The 23,011-nt window shown below is 40.9% G+C and overlaps 2 protein-coding genes across 5 annotated transcripts in view; one reads left to right on the top strand and one right to left on the bottom strand.

Moving 5' to 3' along the window:
• Positions 1-481: 481 nt before the first annotated feature.
• CUNH5orf22 (chromosome unknown C5orf22 homolog) lies at positions 482-15,511 on the bottom strand. The gene is made up of 9 exons (XM_004848664.3): positions 15,345-15,511; positions 14,109-14,254; positions 13,256-13,405; positions 10,440-10,872; positions 8,880-8,942; positions 8,529-8,650; positions 6,002-6,068; positions 3,894-4,033; positions 482-1,214 (listed from the first exon to the last, which is right to left on the bottom strand). Exons 1-9 carry the CDS (start codon positions 15,423-15,425, stop codon positions 1,082-1,084), a joined length of 1,335 nt encoding a protein of 444 aa, XP_004848721.2. The 5' UTR covers positions 15,426-15,511; the 3' UTR covers positions 482-1,081.
• Positions 15,512-15,621: 110 nt separating this feature from the next.
• Drosha (drosha ribonuclease III) overlaps positions 15,622-23,011 on the top strand; it is a 125,859-nt gene continuing 118,469 nt past the window's right edge. For 3 of the 4 annotated variants that reach the window (XM_004848667.3, XM_004848666.3, XM_004848665.3), the window contains exons 1-4: positions 15,622-15,795; positions 17,122-17,244; positions 18,526-18,591; positions 21,829-22,671. In XM_004848667.3, coding sequence (XP_004848724.1) covers positions 18,527-18,591; positions 21,829-22,671 — 908 coding nt within the window. In that variant the 5' untranslated portion in view covers positions 15,622-15,795; positions 17,122-17,244; position 18,526. The remainder of the gene's footprint in view (positions 15,796-17,121; positions 17,245-18,525; positions 18,592-21,828; positions 22,672-23,011) is intronic. The other variant, XM_013073521.3, reaches the window with a different exon arrangement.

Genomic DNA, 23,011 nt, shown 5'->3' with positions numbered 1-23,011 from the left:
TACCATGGACTGTTTCTCCTCTGCAATGCCCTGTCATGCCACCCTGCCCTGAAGCCAGCAGACTTTGGACTAACACCTTTGCAAACTGTGAGCTGAAATAAACCTTTCCTCCTCTAATGTGTGGACGCTGGGTATTCTATCTCAGCAATGAGAAAAGTAACTAAGATAGTCACATTAATTTAACAGGGTCTCTTTAGTAAAAGCATTGCTGGGGGCCGGGGATTTAGCTCAGTGGTTTCGCCACCTGCTACGCAAGCGCAAGGACCCAAGTTGATCCCCAGTACCAAAAAACCCAAAAAAACAAAAAGCATTGCTGGAAGCTGGGCATGGTGGTTCAAGCCTATAATCTCAGCACCCCAAGGACAGGCAGGAGGATTGCCCTGAGTTCAAGGCTAGCTTGGGCTACCTAGTGAGTTCAAGTCTGGAGTGATCTACACAGTGAGACCTTGTCTCAAAAAAGGTAAATTTCTTGTATTTTTATGGACTGGTAAGGTTTGTTTTTCTTTTGGTAGTAACTTTTAAGAATGTTACCTTCCTATAAGGCCAGGTACCCTGAGTACTAAGTATGCCTAAGACATGTTTGTGGTTATCCTTTCCTTTTTTTTTTTTTTTAATCCTTTCCTTTTTAACACTGTTTACAAACCATAATTTGTTTCTCATGGGTCTCCCAGAGGAGGGCTGGGCTTTGTTCATTCTATTTATCTCCATACATCCAGCACAGGTAATAATGTCTGGCACACATAAGTGCTTAATATGCAGGAGTTGGATGAATGAATAAACACATGAACAAATCTCATACAGTCCAACTGACCTACAGAGAAAAGGGGTAAGAAACCCTCACAAAAAGACAATAATAGAAGGAAGACAGTTAAGCAATAATACTGCCCACTGGAGTTAGTAGACTTGATGCAAAGCAAAACAAAATTACCATCATTCAACAACTGATGGTATTTGGAGATTCAAAATATCCTAAAGATTTCAACTGCAAGTTAGTATAAAAATGTTCTCTGGAAGACTCATTTACAAATAAGTTAATGTAAACCTGGTTACTATAGCAAGATGCAGTAGCCTAGTGTTTTGTTCAAGCTGGGGCAGACTCTTCTGAATACACCAGGTGAGTGTTCAGGGTTCCATAGAGGGAGTGCAGCACTTTAAGGACCTTTTCTTGAATGTGATCAACTTGTTCAGAAGGACAGTAATCATCTAGACTTGACCTAGAAGGAAGAGAAAGCAAAAGAAAAATACACATTAAACAGGATAAAATCATACTGTACAGAGAGGAAATGTGTGCATGGGTTGACTGCAATGTGAAACTGAAATGCAGGTGAGTTGAATTCTGGAATAACAGTTGAAAGCTACTAAATGTTTATCCTATAAGTCAGGTGCTTTACATGACTTACGCTCTTGAATTTTCTCACCAATTCTATAAAATAGGTATAATTATCATGCCTTTAAAGAAATCTAAACCAAAGAGAGATTCATTTGTGCAAGGTTACTTAGCTAGTAAGTGCTGGTAACAGGTCTGAAACCCAGTGGTTTGTGCTTAACAGCTACAGTCCTAGTCATTTCCCAAGAGGGAGACGTTATTTGAGAACAAAGGAGCCTATGATCTTAGCGGCCAGGCATCTTTATTCTTCTTCTATCAGCTGTATGCAAGAGTGGGGGCTTTCCAACTGATAAAAAGGGTCCTACTTCTAAAACAACTTGTTATCTAGACAAGTATAAAGGATCCATGGCTTGGTCAAAAATAAAATGCAGGATGTGCTGTCGGGATTGTTTCCTAGGCTGCATGGAGGAGAAAGGAGCCGAGTAGGGTGGGGCAGAATCCGCACCTTGGGAGTCTTTCTAGATCTCACTAGGAAAACGTGATTTGCAACGGGCCCTTAAAATATTGCTGCCACTCACAGCTCGATGAAGATGTGAACTCACGTGATCATTGTCACCTGGGTCTGGACTGGGGCGAGGAAAATCACTGGTGCATGGGCTGAGAAGAGTGGCATGGGAATCTTTTTGAAGGAACTGGAATTAGACAGTAGCCTAGCTCTTCAAACAAGTATTTCTGACTTAAAGAAATAATTTGCAAGCAAACTCATTGCATTCTCTAGTGACCAGGTTACTTTTGTGGCTTGAGGTGAAAATTTAAATGTACTTATCACAGTAAGTAAATGATAGAGAACATGTTAAGTTATCAAATACTGACATATACACATGGCTAATGTGTATGTCCTGAAAGTGTCACATATAAAAATATAAAATATTAATTTATAAGTCTTATCAAATATGAGATTTCAATGCTGTCAAAATGATTTCTCACTTCTTTTAAACACTTATAGATGGTTCCGCCGCCTGCCTCGCATGCGCAAGGACCCGAGTTTGATCCCCGGTACCAAAACCAAAACAGAACACTTATAGATGGTTCCTGCTGGGTGTGATGGAACATGCCTGAAATCCTAGCACTCTGGAGGCTGAGGCAGGAGATCTCCATGAGTTTGAAGCCAGCCTGAACTATACTGTGAGACATTGTTTTAAAAAACAAAACAAAACAAAACAAAATGGAACAAAACAGAACGGTTCTGGATGGGAGCTTTCTCCAAGAGGATGTTTAGAAATCCCAAAGTACACTTCTCCCCAATTTTTATTTTTTATTAGTACACGTTTGCAGTACATAATGATTACATTCATCATGGGGAATTGGTGCATGTTATAACACTCTCATTCTTTTTTCATCCCCTTCCCTTCCCTCTACCTCTTGGAGCCCTTCTCATTTGCAAAAGATCTACTTCCTATTATCTATGTTTAGCTCTTTATTTGGATTTTGGATTTCTCATATAAGAGAAACCAAGTGATACTTAAGCTTTCACGTCAGGTAACATTACATTTTCAAGGTGCATCCATTTTCCTAGAAATGACTCAACTTACCCTTCTTTATGGCAGAGTAGTACTCTACTGTATATAAATACCACATTTTCTTTATCCACTCATCTGTTGATGGGCATATAGGCTGCTTCAAAGATTTAACTGTTATGAATTGTGCTGCTATAAACATGGCTATGCATGTATCACTGTAATACGATGTCTTTAACTCTTCCATTTATCGTGGTGGTACGGATTGAAGTCAGGGTCTCACACATGCTAGGCAAGTGCTCTAACACTGAGGTACATCCCCAACTGGGTAGGTATATTTCTGATTGTCATAATTTTTAGAAGAATGCTGTTGACAGTCAGGTGACCAGGACAAGAGGGCTGGGCTGCTAGGAGGCTTGCAAATGCAGGACAGTTGAATATCAATCATTGTCCTGTGTCCTGCATACTTTCAAAGTGCATGAAATATTCACAAATGCAAGAAACTGGTTAATTTATCAAGCTTACAGCTTAACACTTTTACGTATGAACAAAAGGTATTTTTAAAAATGGATTAAATATGAACTAAATTTTCCAGAAGTGCAATTACTCTGTGAATCGAGAAAGGACTGGACTTAAAAGTTTGTTCAGGAATTGGAACAATCATGTCATTATGGTGGCGTGGTTTGTGGTATTTGGTCAATGTAACACATAGGTATCTGTCTGCATTTGTGACTGCTACGTTTAGTGACGCTTAAAGATGGGAGTATGATGTGGCATTTTAATATAGGGAAATCTGTTTTCTGCCTTTCCTAGCTTCCAGCGGCCGCCAGCAATCCACAGCTTGTGGCCCTTATTTTCCATCTTCCAACCCAGCAGTGTAGCACCTTCCACGCATGTACTCTCTCTGATTCTGACCTTCCTGTCTCCCTCTTACTGGGGCTGTTGTGATAATACTGGGCCCACTCAGTTAATCTCATCTCAAAATCCTTCCATTAACCAAGTTCCTTTTGCCACCAAAGATGTCTTGTTACTCAGCCTACTATGCTTACCTTGCAATTGTCACAAGAGTAGGTTTTGGTAATTTTTTCAGTAAATAATACACAGACTGAATAAGATACTCAATTTCTTGTTCTGTGCTGATATGGTGAGGAAGTTCTGAATAATCACAGGTTAGACCAGCTTGGTGAACCTGAAAATAAGACAATTAAAGATTACATTCTAAGACTTTGTGGTTGTGAAAGATTCTTTAATCAGTAATGGCCCTGCTGACAAATCTTTTAATTTTTTAATGGGAAGAGATTGTTTTTGTCCTTAGCAGTTTCTAAGTCATAGAAGTTATCTGCTCTCTGAAATTTTGGTAGAACTGGCTACATACTCATCTGGGCCTGCTTTTGTAGCACTAATAATTCATGAGTTTTTGATTATGGGTTCACTTAGTTTCCCTGTCTTTTCAGTCATTTTTGATAACTCAAAATTTCTGGTAAATTATATATTTCACTTAAGAGTTTAAAAGTTGATATACAACTGTAATATTCTCCCCTTTTTTTAATCATATTATTTTATTTGCTTTTCAAATGCATGTACCTTATATTCAGAGCTTTGAGAAGAGAGTCTTCCTTCTGCCTTATTGAACATAGTTTTGTTGTGTATCCTTTATGTATAATTGTACATTACTAGTATCTGTATGTTTTAAACGTAAATGGTCTAGGGTTAGCATTAAAGTAGATTATTCCCCAAAACTAGAAATAAGGCTCACTGACTACTATTTTGCAATATTAGCTTTAATGTTTTGAAAACTAGAGCTCAAATATGTCATAATTCTGCCTAAAGTACATAAGAGCAAAGTGTGAAAAACACACTATTTTATTGGTGGTTTTAGATATTCTCCAATGATTTAATCGGTAATGATGGAGTCTTCATGTTCCTTCCCTAAAATAATCAAACCACCCAAGTGTTCTCATCATGCAGCCATAAGCACATCATATTTGGTTATGTGACTAAACCCTTGTCATCCCTTTCTCCGAAAAAACACTACACAGAACCCCCTAACAATAAAAATGTCTAGATGCAATGATTAAAGCACACTTGCCTGAAGATATATTTGATAATATCACATGAACTGAAAGCATTTTCAAACCCCATGCGTCTTCTAACTCTCATTCTTAACATTCTCAAACAAAAATGGGTCTGGGATTACTTCATGGTTAACCAAGAAATTCTTTTGCTGGTATTTTTACTTTTCTAAATTAAGCATTAATAACTTAAACATCAGCTCAAATAAGGAGGTCTGATGGATCCCATAGCCAAAGAAAAGAGTAAAACACCTCTTATTGAAGTAAAAGAGTCCGCATTAAACTAAGAGGCAGAGCAGCTGAAGGTCTCAGTTCTTGGCATAAAATCTGAGAATGAACTTTCAAGTTCGTTTTCTCATCTGAAGTACTGGGTAAAATGGAAAAAAGAAAAAAAGCTTTGAAGACTATAATGTAAAAACAGAAGAAATTATGATTATAAGTGTCTTTGGCCACAGGATTCAGAGCTGACATACTCAAACTGTAGTAGCCACAGCTCTCCTATCTTTTTCTTTTGGTTTCTGTAATCAGAAGTTTTCAAAGAAAGAAAAAAAAGAAGGACAAAGGGAGTATAAATTGAAATCACTAAGAAATGAACAGCTTTAGAGATTCTGCACCTACTCTTCTCTGGTGAAGAGAGATCTGTCGACAAAATTAAAACAGAGTAACAGCACTGTTGCATCGTATATTGAATTGAGAAAAGCATGTTTTTTCTAGAAAACTTTTCCAGTATTCTGCTTTCTAAAAATTGTTCTATTTTTTCACCTATTTCTTTTCTTAGTAATTCATCTAGACTTTAGGAACAGAAATAAAAATAAACTATCTTTTTTTTTCCCCTTAAATTCTTTTATTGGTACATTTTAGGTATTCAATACGTTTACATTTATCATTGGGTGCTTGTACCTGTACCTGATGTATCTTGCTTCTTATTTTTCCCTCGTTACCTGTGCGCCCTTCACCCCCTCCACCCTTCCCTATTTACACAGACTTCATTTCAAAAATGAACTATCTTAACAAAAAGCAAACTGTTCTACTCAAAAAACTGCCTTTAAAAAGGGTTAGTTTTACACTTTAATATAAATATTTACCATTTCATAGTCTGGCACTTCCATACGTTTTTTCAAACTCTGTACAAGTGGAACCAGTGATTCCATTCTGGAAAAAAGCCAACCCACTCAATTAGAAACCACAACTACCTCAACTAAAATTACAGTAGCAAATGATACATTACACTGTACACTTACGTTGGACAACGTGCTTTGTATATTTAGGAAGGAAAGGGAAAGGTGCTTGATGTCACCTTAAAATATGAAGAGATAAATGTTCTCCATTGCATCCCCCCACGTTTCCTTGTGCTACTCTTGTTCCCCACCACTCCAACTAGTCTCCTTGAACCTCTGCGTTCCCAACAGGGCTTCTTGTGGGCGCTGAAGTGCTACCCAGGCACGCTCAGCAGTCACTGAGTTTCGGGGGAAGGGACACTTTAATGGTCTAAATCCAAGATTTTAAGGTATCTATGGTTATTTTTGATATTGTTTAAGTTTTAAACTTGGCTTCAGACTTTGTAAAGTCACAAAATAGTGGGTAGTCTTCAATATTTCTAGGACTCATATCTTGTAATTTATTTTTCTATCTTCCTCTCCCATCATAATTTCAAAAAAAGAATAATTTTTAGGGCCAGGGATTTAGCTCAGTGGTGCCGCTGCCTGTCTCGCATGCATGAGGCCCTGAGTTTGATCCTCGATACAAAAACAAACACAAAACCAAAAAAACAATAATTTTTAGAAGTAACTCCCTATACTGAAAAGAAAAATCATTAACTGATGTTAAAGTGTCTGATCAATGTTTACCGATGTGATTAAACTATTATGAATTATTTTTCCATACCACTGCTTTCCTTAATGAAAATAATGAAAGTTTTGTGATACTTACATTTCAGGAATGTCTGACTATTTTAAAGTAAAATTTACAGTGAGTATGTTCAATAGGTAATACACATCCATGGCAAAAGAAAGTATTTCTTGCTCATATACTTCATCTCTTAGGATTCATCTCGCCAGAAGCAACTACTATCCCAGTTTCAGTATTCTTCCAGAGTGCTGATAAATTATTATTATTATTATTATTATTATTTTTCCCAGTATGGGGGAACTACATCCCCTCCACCTTTAATTTTTAAACTTTGAGACAGGGTCTTGCTACTTTCCCCAGGGTAGGCTCAAACTTGCTATATTCCTGCCCCAGTCTCCCAAGTGGTGGGATTAAAGGCATGTGGCACCATGACCAGCTCACTGATGAATTAGTTTTAATAAGCATCACATGACAAATCTAAGGAGTTGTTCATATTCTGACCTAAACACACTATGATCCTAACCTCTTATTATATGTTATAATACAACAGATTTTTTTTTTTCTTGTTTGGTACAGGGGATCAAACTCGGTCCTTACACTTGCACAGCAGGCGATGAAACCACTGAGCTAAATCCTTGGCCCTACAACAGATTTTTTTATAAGCAATTGTTCACTATAGTGTGTGGGTGACTAATTGTACAATAAGTCAGTCTGGTCTTCCTGTGTGTATAAGGATAAAAATTTTGTTTAATGGTTTTTAGTTTTCTGGCCTAGTTTACAAGACATGTTAGAGAAAAAGTAACTATTCTTTCATATCAGGTTTCATAGGACTTTTCATTATTTTCAAAATAATGTTAAAATATGAGAATCGGCCACATGAATGATTAGATGAAGAATCAGGCCTTCAAATCTTCCTCCCTCATGTCATGAACAGATTGAAAATAAACTCCACGACTTGTAGCTGGGCTATTTGTTTTTTTTTTTTAAGTTGACACATAATTGTACATATTTATAGGATACAATGTGGTACTTCTACTCATGTAAATACTAAGCAACAGTCACATCAGAGTAATTGGTATGTATATCCATTACCTCAAACATTTATCACTTCTTCATTGAGCTATTCTTAAAGGAAGCCAATTTTCCTATTGAATTTACTTGTCAAGTAATTTAATTCTCTGTTGATGGATTAGTTTTTCTTTCTTATTCTATTTAGGACAGGGACTACCCATATATTCATCTTTAATTCTCTGTAAGACCTAGTGTAATATGCTTAGGGTCAGCTCTTGCACAACAACTAAAAGCATGTCCGCTTACGATATGACTTCGGGAAACTTACTTAAAACTCTGTGCCTTGGGTTTCCTCATCTATAAAATGAACACAGTAATAATGTATCCATAGGTCGTAGTAAGGAAAACAATGACACAATGCAAGGGAAATCCTTAGATACAGACTACACTAAAAACACTCAATAAATACTACCACTGGTGAACCTGTGTTGCAATAGGGATTGAACCCAGGGTCTTCACACTGTGCTATAGCTCCAGCCATTTTTATTTTGAGACATGTCTTGCTAAGTTGCTAAGCTGCCCAGGATGGGCTCTAACTTGCAGCCCTCCTGCCTCAGCTTCCAAGAGTGTGTGTGTCACCACACCTGGCTAAATTTTCATTTTTAAAAAGCAATTTACCTATCAATTTTAGGAATTTGTTTAGGACTGACAATTAGTAGACCTGGAGACAAAGAAAATGATTTGGGACCTTACCCAGGGTTTGAAGCCCATCTCTGTACAGTTTCTTCATCATCACCATCACACAAATCAGCAAAAGCTGCTTCTAAGTCTTCTAACTGATGAATTCGAGTATCAACAGTATCTACCAAATCTTCCTTTAAATACATTGAAAAGCTGAGAATATACAATTATTCTTTCAAAAAACAAATGAAATCCTATATAGTGAAAATCCTTAATACATCATTTTCATATACTAATGGGCTTGACCAATAAACAAATGCACACACACAGAATTTGGACAGTCCTTTAAGATCACGCTAAAAAGTTACAAGATACTACTAGACAATAAATGCATAAAATCCAGAAGAAACAAATGGTTGATACCTCAGTTAGGTTGCTAGCAGGCTTTTTAAATTGGTAGAGCTCTTGTAAGATTTTGTATTCCTCCTGGAAAACAAAACATCTAAGGTTAATTTTTTTCAGTGATATGCTTTACATGAAAGACAGATTGCATGTAGACAGAAGGAGTGCATCTTATGTAATTATTCAATGGTTTGTTTTGGAGAATCAGGCAAAATGTATATTATAGATTTCCGCTGTAAACAGAATTTCTTCAGGGCAACTCTTACCTGGTTGGGCATGAGAATAAAGTATAATATTCATTATGGAAGACAAGGTAGCTACTTGGTCATGAGATGAAAATAACATCCCATCATACAGATGGATATATTCTAGGATCTTAATACATTTTAGCTGTTTATAGGAGGTGTACACATCTTTGATGATGATAAAAACGTTTTCAGGGTACAGCCATTTTTCCAGCAGTGGAAGGAAAATGGACACCACTTGAAGACCCTACTTAAGACTTAAAGACATTACTGGAAGCAGATTGGCAACTACAAAACTTCTCTTAGGAAGTTCCACTCAAAGGAAGAAAGATGCCTGCCATACCCAGACTCTGTAGGATAATGCTTCCCCTTGTTTGGCACAACCAGACAGTTTCATTAGTAGGTGGATACACTTGGGCCAAATAACCCTATTTAAGGCTAACGCCAGGGAGAAGTCCTATCTAAGAAGTGAAACTTACTAAATACAATGTTTAGCACTATTCTCAGTGCTTTACTAATCCTACCATCCTATGAGTTGGGTCTGACTGTTTTGCAGTGTTAGGGATGGAACCCAGGGCCTTGTGCATGCTAGGCAAGTACCCTACCACTGAGCTATCTCTTCAACCAGCCACGTATTATTATTCCTAGTTTATAGCTGAAAAACTGCAGGTTAAAAGGTTAAGTAACTTTCCCAAGATCACAGAGTTTATAATAGACATAACAAACAGAATTCTCTACTATCTTTCTTTATGATATTAAAAACATACCTACTAAATTCTTAAGTATAATGAAGACTGAGCATCCTTTATCCAAAATGCTTGGGACCAGAAGTATTTCAGATTTTGGATTTCTTTTTTTTTTTGTGGTACTGGGGATTGAACTCAGAGCCTTTTTACTAAGCTACACGCTCAGCCTTTTTTTAAAATTTTGAGACAGGGTATTGTTAAGTAGCTTAAGCTGCTCAGGCGCAGGCTGGGCTTAAACTTGTGATTTTCCTGCCTCAGCCTCCCACAGTGCTGAGATTATAGTGTGCTAACGTGCCCAGCTTGATTCTGGAGATTTTTGGATTTTGGAATATTCTGGATAGATTTAACTAGTGCATTTCATCATGATTCTCAAAAGATGCTGACTTTTGGAGCATTTTTGATTTTGGAATCAGGAATGCTCAAACTGTATATAATTTTAAAAGATTAAAAAAAAGGAGAGTATGTGATAAAGTGCAGCTTCCTAAACCTAAAATAATTACTATCTGGTTATTTGCAAAAAGTTTCCTATGCCCTAATCTAGAGAAGTACCATGTAATTCTCAAGATCCATGTTTTAAAAATAGTGCCTACCTGAGTGAACATTTCTTTGAAGGGGTTCTTGACAGAAAAAAAATCTAAGTCAATATCTAAAATAAATGCATTGCCTTTCTTCAAAATTTCCAGAATCTCCTGAGTGCAGGCTGTCATCTGGCACTGCTGACCTTCAGAAGAACAAGGGCATGAACACGACGGCTCTTGGCAAGCTTGGCCCATGCTCTGTGCTCCTGTGTCCTTTCCCAGTCCTTCTGAATAAGAGTCACAGTGGGCGAAGGCAGTGTTTGCCGAATCTTCCCATGCTAGCTTGGGCTTCTTTGCAGAAGACACTGCAGCATTTTCTTGATTGGCACAAAGTTCATGAGGCTTTACCATAATTACATCCAATTGTAATGGTTTTTGGTTCTCTAGCTGGTCTTCAGGTACAAAGAGACCATCACTTAGGAAGTAATGATCTGTACTTGTGACCCTGGATTGGAAGAAAAAATCATTTTAAAGAAGAATGGACAAATTAGCTGACATTTCACTGCAGCAGTACAGATACAAGAGATATATTTGACAAAAACTGAGAACTGTCATTAGCATTTGTTCTTTCTGTTCTTTTATAGAAATATCATTCTCCAAATCCTCAGCTGGGCATACCACTGCCCAAAGTGAAGAGTACAATTCAGTTTAGCTATGGCCATTTGACTAAATGCCGGCCAGTGGCGCTGAATGGAAGAAAAGTGTCTGGAGCCTTGCTCTCCCACTCTGCTGGCTGGCAGGCGAACATGGAAGGGGCAAGTTAGCTTAGACTAGGACTCTGGAGACAGTGGAACCTAAACACGGAAGAAAGTAGAGTTCCCCAAACTGTGGAGTTGCCACGTAGGCTTGGACTGTGGTGGTGAACTCTAACAACAGAAAGAAACAAACCCCTTTGCTTAAGCCAGTGTTACTTTAGTTTCTCTCATACCAGCTGAATCTTTATCCAAAATCACTTAAGAGGAAAGCTACAGTTGAAAATAAATTGTCTTCAAAAAAGCTCCCTCTGACATTCAAAGCTTTGTTAGACTCTATACAACCATAATATGTTCAACATGAAAAGCAACCTAAAACTATCCATGCACTTGTAGCATGCATTCCACCAGTTGCAGACCTGTCTCTTTTTCTTATTGTCTCTTTCTCCCTTTCCCTCCTCACCTTTCCTTGACTGGACCCCCAACTCTTTGCCTCAAGTGATCCTTCTGCCTTAGCCTCCCGGGTATCCAGGACTGGGTGCACCACCATGCCCAGGGGAATTTCTGATTCTAGGCACAGTGGCATGTTCTCCACATTTCAACTATATTATGCCTTGGTAAACACTTACAACAGTATAGTCTAGTATACTTTTTCCAGAGATATACCCTCATCAAGCAAAAATGACAGTATTTACATCCCACCTGCCCACACCTAGCATATACAGTTGTATGAAAAATAGATGGATGTTCAAGCTTATTAAAAACTGTACCATCCTGGGCCAGGGATTTAGCTCAGTGGCACCATGCCTATCTTGCAAGCACAAGGTCCTGAGTTCGCTTTCTGGTACCAAAAAAACCCAATAAAAACAAAACTATACCATCCTAAGAGGGTTTATCCCTAACCCAAACTGATTTTCTTTTTTGTTTTTTCTTTTTGGTACTGGGGATCAAACTTGGGACCTTGAGCTTGTGAGGCAGGAGGCAGAACCACTGAGCTAAATCCCTGGCCCTAAATTGATCTTCTTTTTAATAATGGAAATTTTACTTTGAGCCTGTTTATACACACATAATCTCAGACTGCATATATGGACTATTGTTGATTACATAAATTTTTACTTGCAGGATTAACTAAAATCATGAGATAATCAAAATACTCCAAATATTTTTGTCACACAGAGTTTCAAATACTGTGTCAAGTCAAGCAAAATTATTTGATTCTGCATTTTAAATTAGGCCCACTCACTTATAAAATCTACTCTTCCACACAGACCAGTACTATGAACAATATTTATTATATGTTGAGTCTTAATTTTTCTTTCAAATTACATAATAAATTCTATTTTCATATATCACAACAGTTATCTGTGCAAATGGTAAGAAAAATTTATGCTACAGTGGAAACAAAAAGTATCATTTTCAGTAAGAAAGACTATTTCATTTTTAATATATTACCATTTCATCCCACCATTCTTCAGTTCTAGAAAGTTGTGATTATAATGCTTAAACTATCCATCCCATTGCAAGAAAATTTAGAAAGTGAAAAACATACTGATATTTTAAAAGCTATTACAGTATCACATATACAATACATAGAGAACACTGATTAAATAGCTTATGCAACAAAACAGGAACGTGTAACTCAAGTCAGAGGTGCTGTAATTTAATTCAGACTAATTACCCAAAACTAATCATATTAATAAAAAACCTACAATCTATTTATTTATCCATTAGATTTATTAAAAAACACCCAAGTGACATAATATTTGCTTCCTCATTCCTAATTGTTAAGCTTAACACATTAGTGACATTGGAAGGAAACAGAAAAATGTATCATTAAATATACAAATCTATAATGTACTTCAATGACTTAAGCTATCATCAATGCATTTCAATCTCAGAGGATGAAGATCATTATATTAAAAAATCAATTTCACCAGCTATAAAATATAAATGGTACACACAGGAGATCAAGAGGTTTGAAAACCTGTTTTTGGCATGTCAAGAACTCTTTTTGGTGGAGCTAAGGCTGAATCTGACCCTACTTGTGTGTAGAGAATATTAGGAAGTTATTTTAGGAACCCAAAGTAAGACAGAAGCATTCAAATCCTTTCATGCTTATAAATATGAGGACATTACCTGATTGTTGTGGTAGACGTATCTTTGCCTACTAAAAAATGGTGCTTTCCCTCTCTGATTTGCTGCGCCCATGGGGGATGAAGCCACATTACATGGGAAAAGTGGCCAGCATAAACTGCAGGCATAATCCAATTTTCAATACTTAATTCTCTGAAAAACAAATAGAGAAGAAACATTAAAACAAGTGTTTTTTCTCAAATGTCATCTCATCCACGAATTTTAAGCCAGCCGGTCCCAGAATGTGGTGCCTTGGGAGGTTCCCAAGAACTTTTCAGGATGAAAACTAGGTTAAAATGATTTTCTTAAAAATACTAAAGTATTATTTCTCTTTTTCGTTGTATTGACATTTGTCCTGATGGTTCAACAGCAGTGGTGAGTTGATATCCTAAGATTAATCAATACAAGAGCACAAAATCTGTAAGTAGTCATTGCTATTTTTCATTACGAAGGACTAATAAAAAAAAAAGCAGCAGCAGATCACTAGCAAAGTCTTTTCAACTTGTAAAGTTCTGTACTCTAAATTAGAGCTCAGCAAACACTGGCTGGGTTGTTTTTCAAAATAAAGTTTTATGAGAACAGAATTCTTGCCATTTGTTTACACAGCATGTACTGGCTTTCACACTGCAAAGGCAGAAGTAAGTTGTTACAGAGAACATATGGGCAGCAAACCTAAAATATTTACTATCTAGCTCTTTAAGAAAACATTTGTAGTAACTTGTTCTAAGTAATATAAAAAAGGCAAATAAAAACCAAACCTATGGGTTTAGCAAATTCTATTACCCTTTATTATTTATCATACACTCCAAACTGTATTTTAAGCATATAAAAGATTTATTAACAAAAATCACATTACCCAAACAGTGTGTCCTTATCAAACACAGTGTCTGCTGGCATATTCACAGGAATAAGGAGGTCTGGATGGGAGTCGAAGTGTAAAAAACTTATATTACTGGCAGGAAGATGCTTTGATCCTATGGCCCGATATATGAAAGGCAGAACCTGTAAGACACACATGGGCACATTGAGAATTGGAACTAAAATCACGAGCACGCTCAAGTGCAGACACAAACATAACTGCACATAATTTTACCCACACCAAGTTGTTAAAAGTGGCAAGAATATAAAATTGGTTTATTGTAGATAGTTTAATTGAACCTGATTTTTTCCTCACAACTTCCAACTGGCATCTCCAGCTGCCTTCCCGCCCCTATCTCAAATCCATCAGTTAATGAGGGAAAGTAGGTCAGGACTAGGGCCCAAGAACAAACTGCTAGTTAATGCCCATTCCAGCACTAACTGTACGCGTTGGGACCCTAGGTCTTGGGGTCTTCTCAGTACCTTCAGTGTGGCAGCGCTGGGCTAGGCAGTTTGTAAGTTTTCTCTGGTCTTCTCTCATGCCCACAGTCACCATGTCTAGGTCCCGAGAAGCTCAACCCTTTCATTTCTCTTAACTTTCTCCATCAGTAAATCTCTCTTCCTCTTTCTAAAAATACATTTTACATGGTGCTGCAGATCGAGGCCTCAAGCATGCAAGGCAAGGAAGGGGTTCACCACTGAGGTGCATTCCTAGCCCCGATCGTTTTTTATATCCAGAGAACTTCCACGGTCAATTAATGCTACTTTTAACCCAATTCCTCAGATCTATCTACGAGACAGACAGATGGCTTCCAGAAATCTAGCTTAAGGGATCAATTTTACTACTATATAGCAGCACAGTCATGAAATGGGAACGTTTTGTATTGTTAATAACTACTGGGCTCCGCTTTTGTTTTTCTTTTTTCTTTTCTTTTTCACTGTGTATTCCAAGCTGGTCTCGAACTCGGGACCACCCTCCTATCTGGGCTTCTGGTGCGCTCGGATTACAGGAGTGCCTCACCGTGGGTGGCACCGTGATTAAAGACACAGGTAGACTGCACACACAAGAAAGTACGCGTACTGTCCCCGTGCCGTGGATCCGAGCTCGAGTTCTCGGCGTCAGCCTCCCACGGAAACAGCAGGGCTGGGGTAAGAGGCTGGGGACCCCGGACTAGGCAGTCGAACCGCCCGGCTGCCACTCCCGACGCGCCAGGCAGGGCAGCCACCCGCTCACCTCCTGATGATCCTCCACCACCCACACCGGGAGCTCGGGGTAGCGCCGCAGGAAGGCGCGGGGTTCCGCGGAGACACTCATGCCTGGAGGCCGAGGCGCCCGCCGACCACCCGAGAAGGCTGCAGCTGCCGCCCCACCGCCACCTCCGGAGAAAACGCCCGCTCACCCGGTTGCGCTTCCGGATTGGAGGACTAGTAGCTGGGGGCGGGCACTATAGCGTTTGAAGGGGACGATTAGTCGGGACGTCCGTCGCTCTTATTGACGCGCCAATCACCGCGTACAAGGCGCTGCGGTGAGCTGAGGCGTTTCCCCTACTTGGGCCACAGATTTCTATGGTCGGGTTTTTAATTCCCTTGGCTTCCTGTTCCGGAGGCACTGGCGGAGCTACCGTCTTGGCGGCTGCAGTGTTAGCCTCACTTCTCTTTGCCAGCTACTTGGAGGCTCTTTGTAGGTAAATGGGGTACCTTGTGGGTGTTGGCAGGAGGAGTGTTTCTGAGGGTCCGGATTTAAAGGGGGTGGAGTCCGCTGCTGGGGGGAGGATGCCTGAGGGTTGGTGTCCGACAGCCCCTCTCAGATCTGCAGCTGGAGGCGAGAGAGCGACCCTAGGCCCAGATCCCAGAGGTAAACAGAAGTGAGAAAGGATGCCTTTCATTCATTCGTGGAGCACACGCTGTGGTCCAGGCGGGGCCACCCAGGAGGCCGCGGGGGGGGGGGGCGAGACCCAGAGCCCAGCACTTGCCTCGTGGGGCCCTCCATCTGGCGGGAAGATGCGAACTGGGGAACAATCGCGGATCGGCCTGTTGACCCGAACTGGGCTGCAGATTCTCCCGGGGAAAGGGGGTTTTCAGTAAAACTGTAGTCACACTTTGCAAACTGTAGTCACACTTTGCAACTCTTCTGCATTGACACACGTTCCTGGAGGCGTTAACTGTTAGAGCTCCCTCACTGTACTTGCTTCCGAAGAGCTAGCTAGGAGCAAGCAGGCGCCAAAACAATTACTTTTACAGTTGCAGCGAATTCCTTGAGTTTTGAGTTAAAATTTGCATTCACAACACAACCTGCCTATGCCTTTTGTAGACCAATAGGTGTTTTGACTGTAGACACATCCAGGAGGCTCTGATAGTGAATGTTAACTTGTTACTTGCTGCATAGGAGTGTTAGTGAACCTGACTGTTGTCCACTTCTAACTCCATCATGCAGCCCTGTGGTCCTCTAGATCCTGTACCATGCCTCCTTTCTTATACTTAATTGCATTATATTATTATTATTTTCTTTTTTTTCTTTTCTGTTGTTGGGGATTTTTTTCCCTGGAGTTTGAACTTAGGGCCTTCACAGTGATTTACATCCAGGTTTTAAAATTTATTTTCTATTTTGAGACAGGATCTGACTTAAGTTGCTCAGGTTGGGCTCAAACTCGTTATCTTCCTCCCTCAGCCTCCCACAGTACAGAGATTACAGGCATGCATCACCATACTTGGCTGGTATATTTTACTTTTAAAAAACACTTGAATTTGGGTTCTGCGTTCTGTGAGTCCTGAAGGCTGTGTGTCTTACTCATCTTTGAGTCCACAGGGCCTGGGACAGTGCCTCAGATGTATAGGTTCGTTAAATGTTGATGAATCAATGGAAAGATCTGCTTTGCAGGGTTGTCCCCTCTCCCCATGGTTTTGATAATGCAAATCTCTTGATATAAGTGGAAGGGAAATGTACACTTGTGACAAAGAAGCATATACTATTGGTGAGACAGTAAAATTTATTGATCACCTACTGTGTACAGGAAGCTCCAGCAGGAGCTGTAAAGGATACAGAACGACTGTGAATCAACCTGTGTCATTAAGGAGCTGATCTAGTAGAGAAGTCCAACATGAACACATGTGACTACAGTATGAGGCAGTCTCTGGTAAGTGCTGTAAGAGAAAAAGTGCGGACCAAGAACGATGGAAGTCTAGAGGGGATGGGTTCATTTCCCAGAGGGAGCCAGGCAAGGCTTCACAGAGGAGGTGGATGGATAGAAATTCTCTGGACAAATTCATAGGGCAGGAGATTGGAGAGGCTGGGAGCAGAGAGCAAGCTGAGTGATGGTAGTTGGCGTATTAATCATCTGGGAGAGTCTGGAGTCGCAAAGGCTTTGTGGGAAGGGTAACAGAGGGTAATCCTGGAGGGAGACATTGGGTTTACATTCTGCAGGGTCTTCAGTGTTAGACACAGAGTTTGAACTTGATTCTCTGGGTGAGTAGCCCGTGATGGTACCATCAGCTGTCTAAGCCCCAGATTTATCCTGAGGGGATGGGAACAAATGACTACTAATCATATAATCATATTATTTCCTACCTTCATATATTAAGCACAATCACTGATACAGCTCAGTAATCTGCAATTATTTTTGTGAACCACTTGAAAGTCTATTTTAAGCCTATTGATAAACTTTTAGTTAGAAAGGCTTTAGAAAGGCATTTCTGAATTAGCATTTTTGGGCTTAATATTTACTTGGTTTTTCTGGAGAAGTTCAAGTATTTAGAATGTTATTTATTTATTTTTGGTTTTTTGAGACAGAGTCTCAAAGTATAGTTCAATTTGTGTAGTTCAGGCTGGATTTGAACTCACTATATAGCTCAGGCTGGTCTCCAACTTTCAGCAACCCTCCTGCCTGAGCCTGTGCTGGGACTGTAGAATGTGCCACCACACCTGGCTAGAAAGTCCTTTCTGTTCTGTTTGTATGTTCTATGGGAAAAGCTAAAAGTGAAAATAAAGCATCATAAATGTCCTGTTAACAAGATTATAGTTATATTTAAATTTGAATGCTGGTCTCCCTGTGGTGTTTGTGTTTGATCCCTGCCTGCCTTATTTTGCAAAGAAGGGAAACTTACATGTGTGGAAGAGATGTAATGGTTTCTTCCCCAGTCTTGTAGCATATTAGAGATCGCTTATGCCAATGTTTTTGGTCTTTTTAGCTACTGATAATTTTGAGTCAGAGACATGCAATAAAGACATCTTCAAATTTAGTTGGAAACTAAATTTTCAGTTTAATGCTGGTAATTAATTGTTTAATGCAGTTAATTTTGTTAGTAGGCTAAGTACATTGGAGAATGCAAAATCAGTGTTAAGATAATTGCAGAAATACTTAATAGCACTGGCAGGCTGGAAACTTTTTCATGTCTATTTTATTCTTTCTGTCCTTTAGAATGTATATTCTCTATGGAAGATGTGACATAGCCAAACAGTACATCATGATGCAAGGCAATACGTGGTGAGTGATAGGAATGGATGTGATCTGAGAGAACAGAGAAGAAGCAAGGCATGTGCTGGGGCATAGAGGGTGGGAGTGATTTAGGTGCATGCGAAGAGGGAATTGTGTTCATTCTTTCAACAGTGGGCACAACACAGTGAAGGTTCTTGTCCAGGGCTGGAACCCAGACCACAGCAGTGAATAGAGCAATGCCAGATCCCTCCCTGGATGAACCTTGCAGCTCTGATGTGCAGGGAGGCATTGAAGGTTGAATTGTGAAGTTACTTGGTGGGTTGTAATTATTGTAGGATTTGCCAGAGAAATACATATTGCTGTGTTGTAGGATCACAACAGAGTGTTGTGAGAGAAGGGAGTGAGGGCCTGAGGCGGTGATGGGAGCTGTCAGAAGGCCAGCGGGGATACTATTTTAGTAGCCAGGCAAGACATGGGAGAAGGGCCGGGGATGTAGCTCAGTGGCACCATGCCAGCCTTGAAAGCGTAAGGTCCTGAGTTTGATCCCTGGTATCAGAAAACAAACAAACAAACAAACAAAGACATGGGGAGAAGTGGATGAATTTGAAGGATTTAGAAGTAAAAATAGTAAGAATTTTATTTTTAAAAATATTTTTTATTAAGTTATGTAGTTCTATAAATGATACGAATTTTAAAATAAATTTTTCGTTACATGGAGCTAGGGAGGAAAAGTGGTCATATGATTCTCTGGTATATGTCTTAAGGTACAATAAATGCTGAGAAACGGTTGAGTGTTGTTGTCTTAGAGGAGAGGGTCATTAACATGTTTAGTTGAATTTGGCAGCGTCCATGAGATGCTGAAGGAGAGAGGTCAAGTTGGTAGCTGGCGCGGTGGGTTTAGACTCAGAAGCTGGTGGATAAACACTTCACTTTGGGAGGTGTGGATTCCCAGAGATGAGAGGTGGCTGAAGCAATGCAAGTGGGTGGGGTCACCCTGGAGAGAGTGAGCAGAGCACCCAGGCTGGACCCCTGAAGAATACCAAATGGTTGGCGGTCCACGCAGAGGAGCAGCTGGCACAGCAGCTTCCAGGAGGAGAAGCCAGAGATTAGGGAGCACGCAGCAGGGGTGTTGTGTCAGGAAGCCGAGGAAAATAACCATGAGGAGCTGGACAGCTGGACCGAATACTGCACAAGAATCAAATAGGAGGATTGAAAATGGCCATTGTTTCTCAAGGCAAGGCGCGTGCTGGGGATTTCACTCGCCGAAGCGGTGGCAGATTAGTATCCTGGAAGTGTATATGGTCAGCCCTCTATATCTGAGTGGTCTGCATCTACAGCTCAACCAACTGCAGATTGAGAATATTTGGGAAGAAAAAAGTACCGGAAAGTTCCTAAATGTAAAGCTTGAATTTTTAGTACACTGAGCCTTGTGGTGTGTCCATGTGAATGAACCAACGGGTAGCACATGTGCTGGATAGTACTGTACTTAGCAGATCGTTACTACTATGCCCAGTATAGTACTTGTTGTGTGACCACTGCATCCTGTTTGTACTTTGTGTAGTGTTGGTATGGAACATGTATTGTTTTTTCTTTTGATATTTTTCCCTGTCAGTATAGTACAACAACTACTTCTGTAGCATTTACATTCTTTTTAGGTATTGTAAGTAATCTAGAGGTTTTTTTCTCTTCTTTCTTTCTTTTTTTTTCTCTTTTTGGTGCTGAGAATTCAATCCTAGGACCTTATACAAGCTAAGTACATGCTGTGTCACTGAGATATACCCTCAGCCCGTGATTTAAGTATACGGGAAGATGAACATAGGTTTTCTGCAAATACTGTGCCATTTTATATGCCTTTCTACTGAGCATCCTGGAGTATTGGTACCTATGGGGATGAGGTACTGGCACCGATCTCCCTTGAGTACTGAGGAATAACTGTACACTTTTGTCTTAGCTTGGGCTGCCATAACACAGTGTCATAGATTGGGTGGCGTAAACAGCTAACATTTTATTTCTCACAGTTCTTGGGGGTTTGAATTCTGAGGTCAGGGTACCAGCAGGGTTGGGTTCTCTCCATGGGAAGAGCCTTCTTCTTGGCTTGGAGGTGGCTGCCTTCTTCCTATATCCTCACCTGCCCAAGAGCTATCCCGTTTCTTCCTCTTTTCATAAGGGCGCTGCTTCCATCATGAGAGCACCTTCTGACTTACTGTCGCCCTCGTTACTTCCCAGAGGTCCCACCTCCATATAGCATCACACTGGGCTTCAGCATAAGGATTTTGGAGGAATATAACAGTTAGTTAATAGCAACTGTTGCAGATTGTTGGGCCATGAAGAGGAGAAAGAAAATGCAAAATGGAGGGAGAGCCAGAGGCCAAGCAAAGTATTTTATGTTGGACTAGACCTGAGCATTTTGAAATGAGTGTTTCAAGGTGTGAGGAGGTGGAATGTGACAGAGAGAGGGTGCTAATCCCAAGGAGATATTTGAGGAAGGGATCCAGAGAGCATGTGGGAAGGTAGCCTTTGCTGAGAGAAGGAAGTGGGAGAGGACAGTGGATGCAGATAGGTTTGTAAGATTTGGTAGAACAAGTTGAGTTAGTTCCCTTCGGATGTTTTAGTGTTTCCATTTGGTAGGAAACAAGGTCATTGTTGACTGAAGAGGGTTCAGGATGTCAGGAAAGCTGCCCTTAGAGGGTTGTGGTGGTGATGTAAACTGGCTGCTGAAGTATGCTGGGATCCCGTGGCAGAACCTGTGACTGAATTTATATGGGCACCAGTCTGCCCAGTTGGGTATTTTTTGGTAGTATACTTTCTGGTTGGCCATAGGAAATGAATTGTTGGATCATCCTAAGGCTGGGCAGTGCCAGGTTTTTGTGACTGAGGCAGAGTGGGGCAGAGCAGTGTATGTTACTTGAAAAGCAAGTCATTAGGGTGCTGGGCCATGGAGTCTGCTGAGGGGGGAGGCAGGTGGAGACAGGACGATGCTGGTGCAGATGTAGAAAACAAGTATGTGGATGGGGCAGTATGGCGAGGTGATAATCAGAGAAGAATCCGAACAAAGACCTGATAGCAAATGAGGTCCTGGGATTGACCATGGCAGGAGGTTGGGCGAGACAGGGGAAGAGGCCTTTATTGATCATGAAGTGTTAGAGAGAACTCAATGTTAGATGGGTGGGATGTTCAGTGGCCTAAGCGGTCTGTTAGATGGGCTGGCATTTAGAAAACCCTGTTTACACGGTGAGGTTTGTTTTGTTGTTTTAAATGTTTCTCTTTTTCTTTCCTCTGCCAAAGTCACAGAATGTCCTTCCACCCAGGACGAGGGTGTCCCCGAGGGCGAGGAGGACATGGAGCCAGACCCTCAGCACCAGCCTTCAGACCCCAAAATCTTCGACTGCTTCACCCTCAGCAGCCTCCTGTGCAATTCCAATATGAACCTCCAAGTGCGCCTTCCACCACCTTCCCAAACTCTCCAGCGCCCAATTTTCTGCCTCCACGACCAGACTTTGTACCCTTCCCTCCTCCCATGCCTCCATCGGCACAAGGCCCTCTGCCCCCCTGCCCGATCAGACCCCCTTTCCCCAGCCACCAGATGAGGCACCCGTTCCCCGTGCCCCCCTGCTTCCCACCCATGCCCCCTCCCATGCCTGGTCCCAATAACCCACCTGTCCCTGGGGCGCCTCCTGGACAAGGCACTCTTCCCTTCCTGATGCCCCCTCCTTCTGTGCCGCATCCCCCGCCCCCTCCGGTCATGCCGCAGCAGGTTAATTACCAGTATCCCCTGGGGTACTCTCACCACAATTTCCCACCTCCCAATTTCAATAGTTTCCAGAACAATCCCAGTTCTTTCCCTCCCAGCGCTAATAACAGCAGTAGCCCGCATTTTAGGCATCTCCCTCCATACCCACTGCCAAAGGCTCCCAGCGAGCGGAGGTCCCCAGAAAGGCTCAAGCACTATGATGATCACAGACACCGAGATCATAGAGATCATAGTCACGGGCGAGGCGAGAGGCACCGGTCCTTGGATCGGCGAGAGCGAGGCCGCAGCCCCGACAGGAGGAGACCAGACAGCCGCTACCGGTCGGATTATGACAGAGGGAGGACGCCATCCCGCCACCACAGCTATGAGCGCAGCAGGTAAAACCACAGGCCCGAGTCCCCAGCACGGTCCATTTCCACTGTCCTGCACGCCAAATGAAAAAGCTTGTGTATTTCTCTTTGTGAAAGGAAAGAGATACATTTTGGTCCCAGTTTTCAGGAGAAAGGCACAACTGACATGTAAATAAGTTGATATCAGGAAAAAACACTTCCAGAATTACCTGTGTATTTTCAATTATGTAAACCTTTTACTCTGCATAATACAATTGACTTTTTTTTTTGGTACTGGGGATTGAACTCGGGACCTTGCACTTGTGAGGCAGGTGGTGGAACCACTGAGCTAGATCCCTGGCCCTACATTGACATTTTAATGATGATC

The sequence above is a fragment of the Heterocephalus glaber genome, unplaced genomic scaffold (genome assembly GCF_053883595.1).
Source record: "Heterocephalus glaber isolate CG9 unplaced genomic scaffold, H.glaber_assembly_v1.0 deba00001538, whole genome shotgun sequence".
NCBI classification, from domain to species: domain Eukaryota; kingdom Metazoa; phylum Chordata; class Mammalia; order Rodentia; family Bathyergidae; genus Heterocephalus; species Heterocephalus glaber.
Note: the sequence above shows the minus strand (reverse complement) of the source record. Positions and strands in the feature narration are given on the sequence as shown.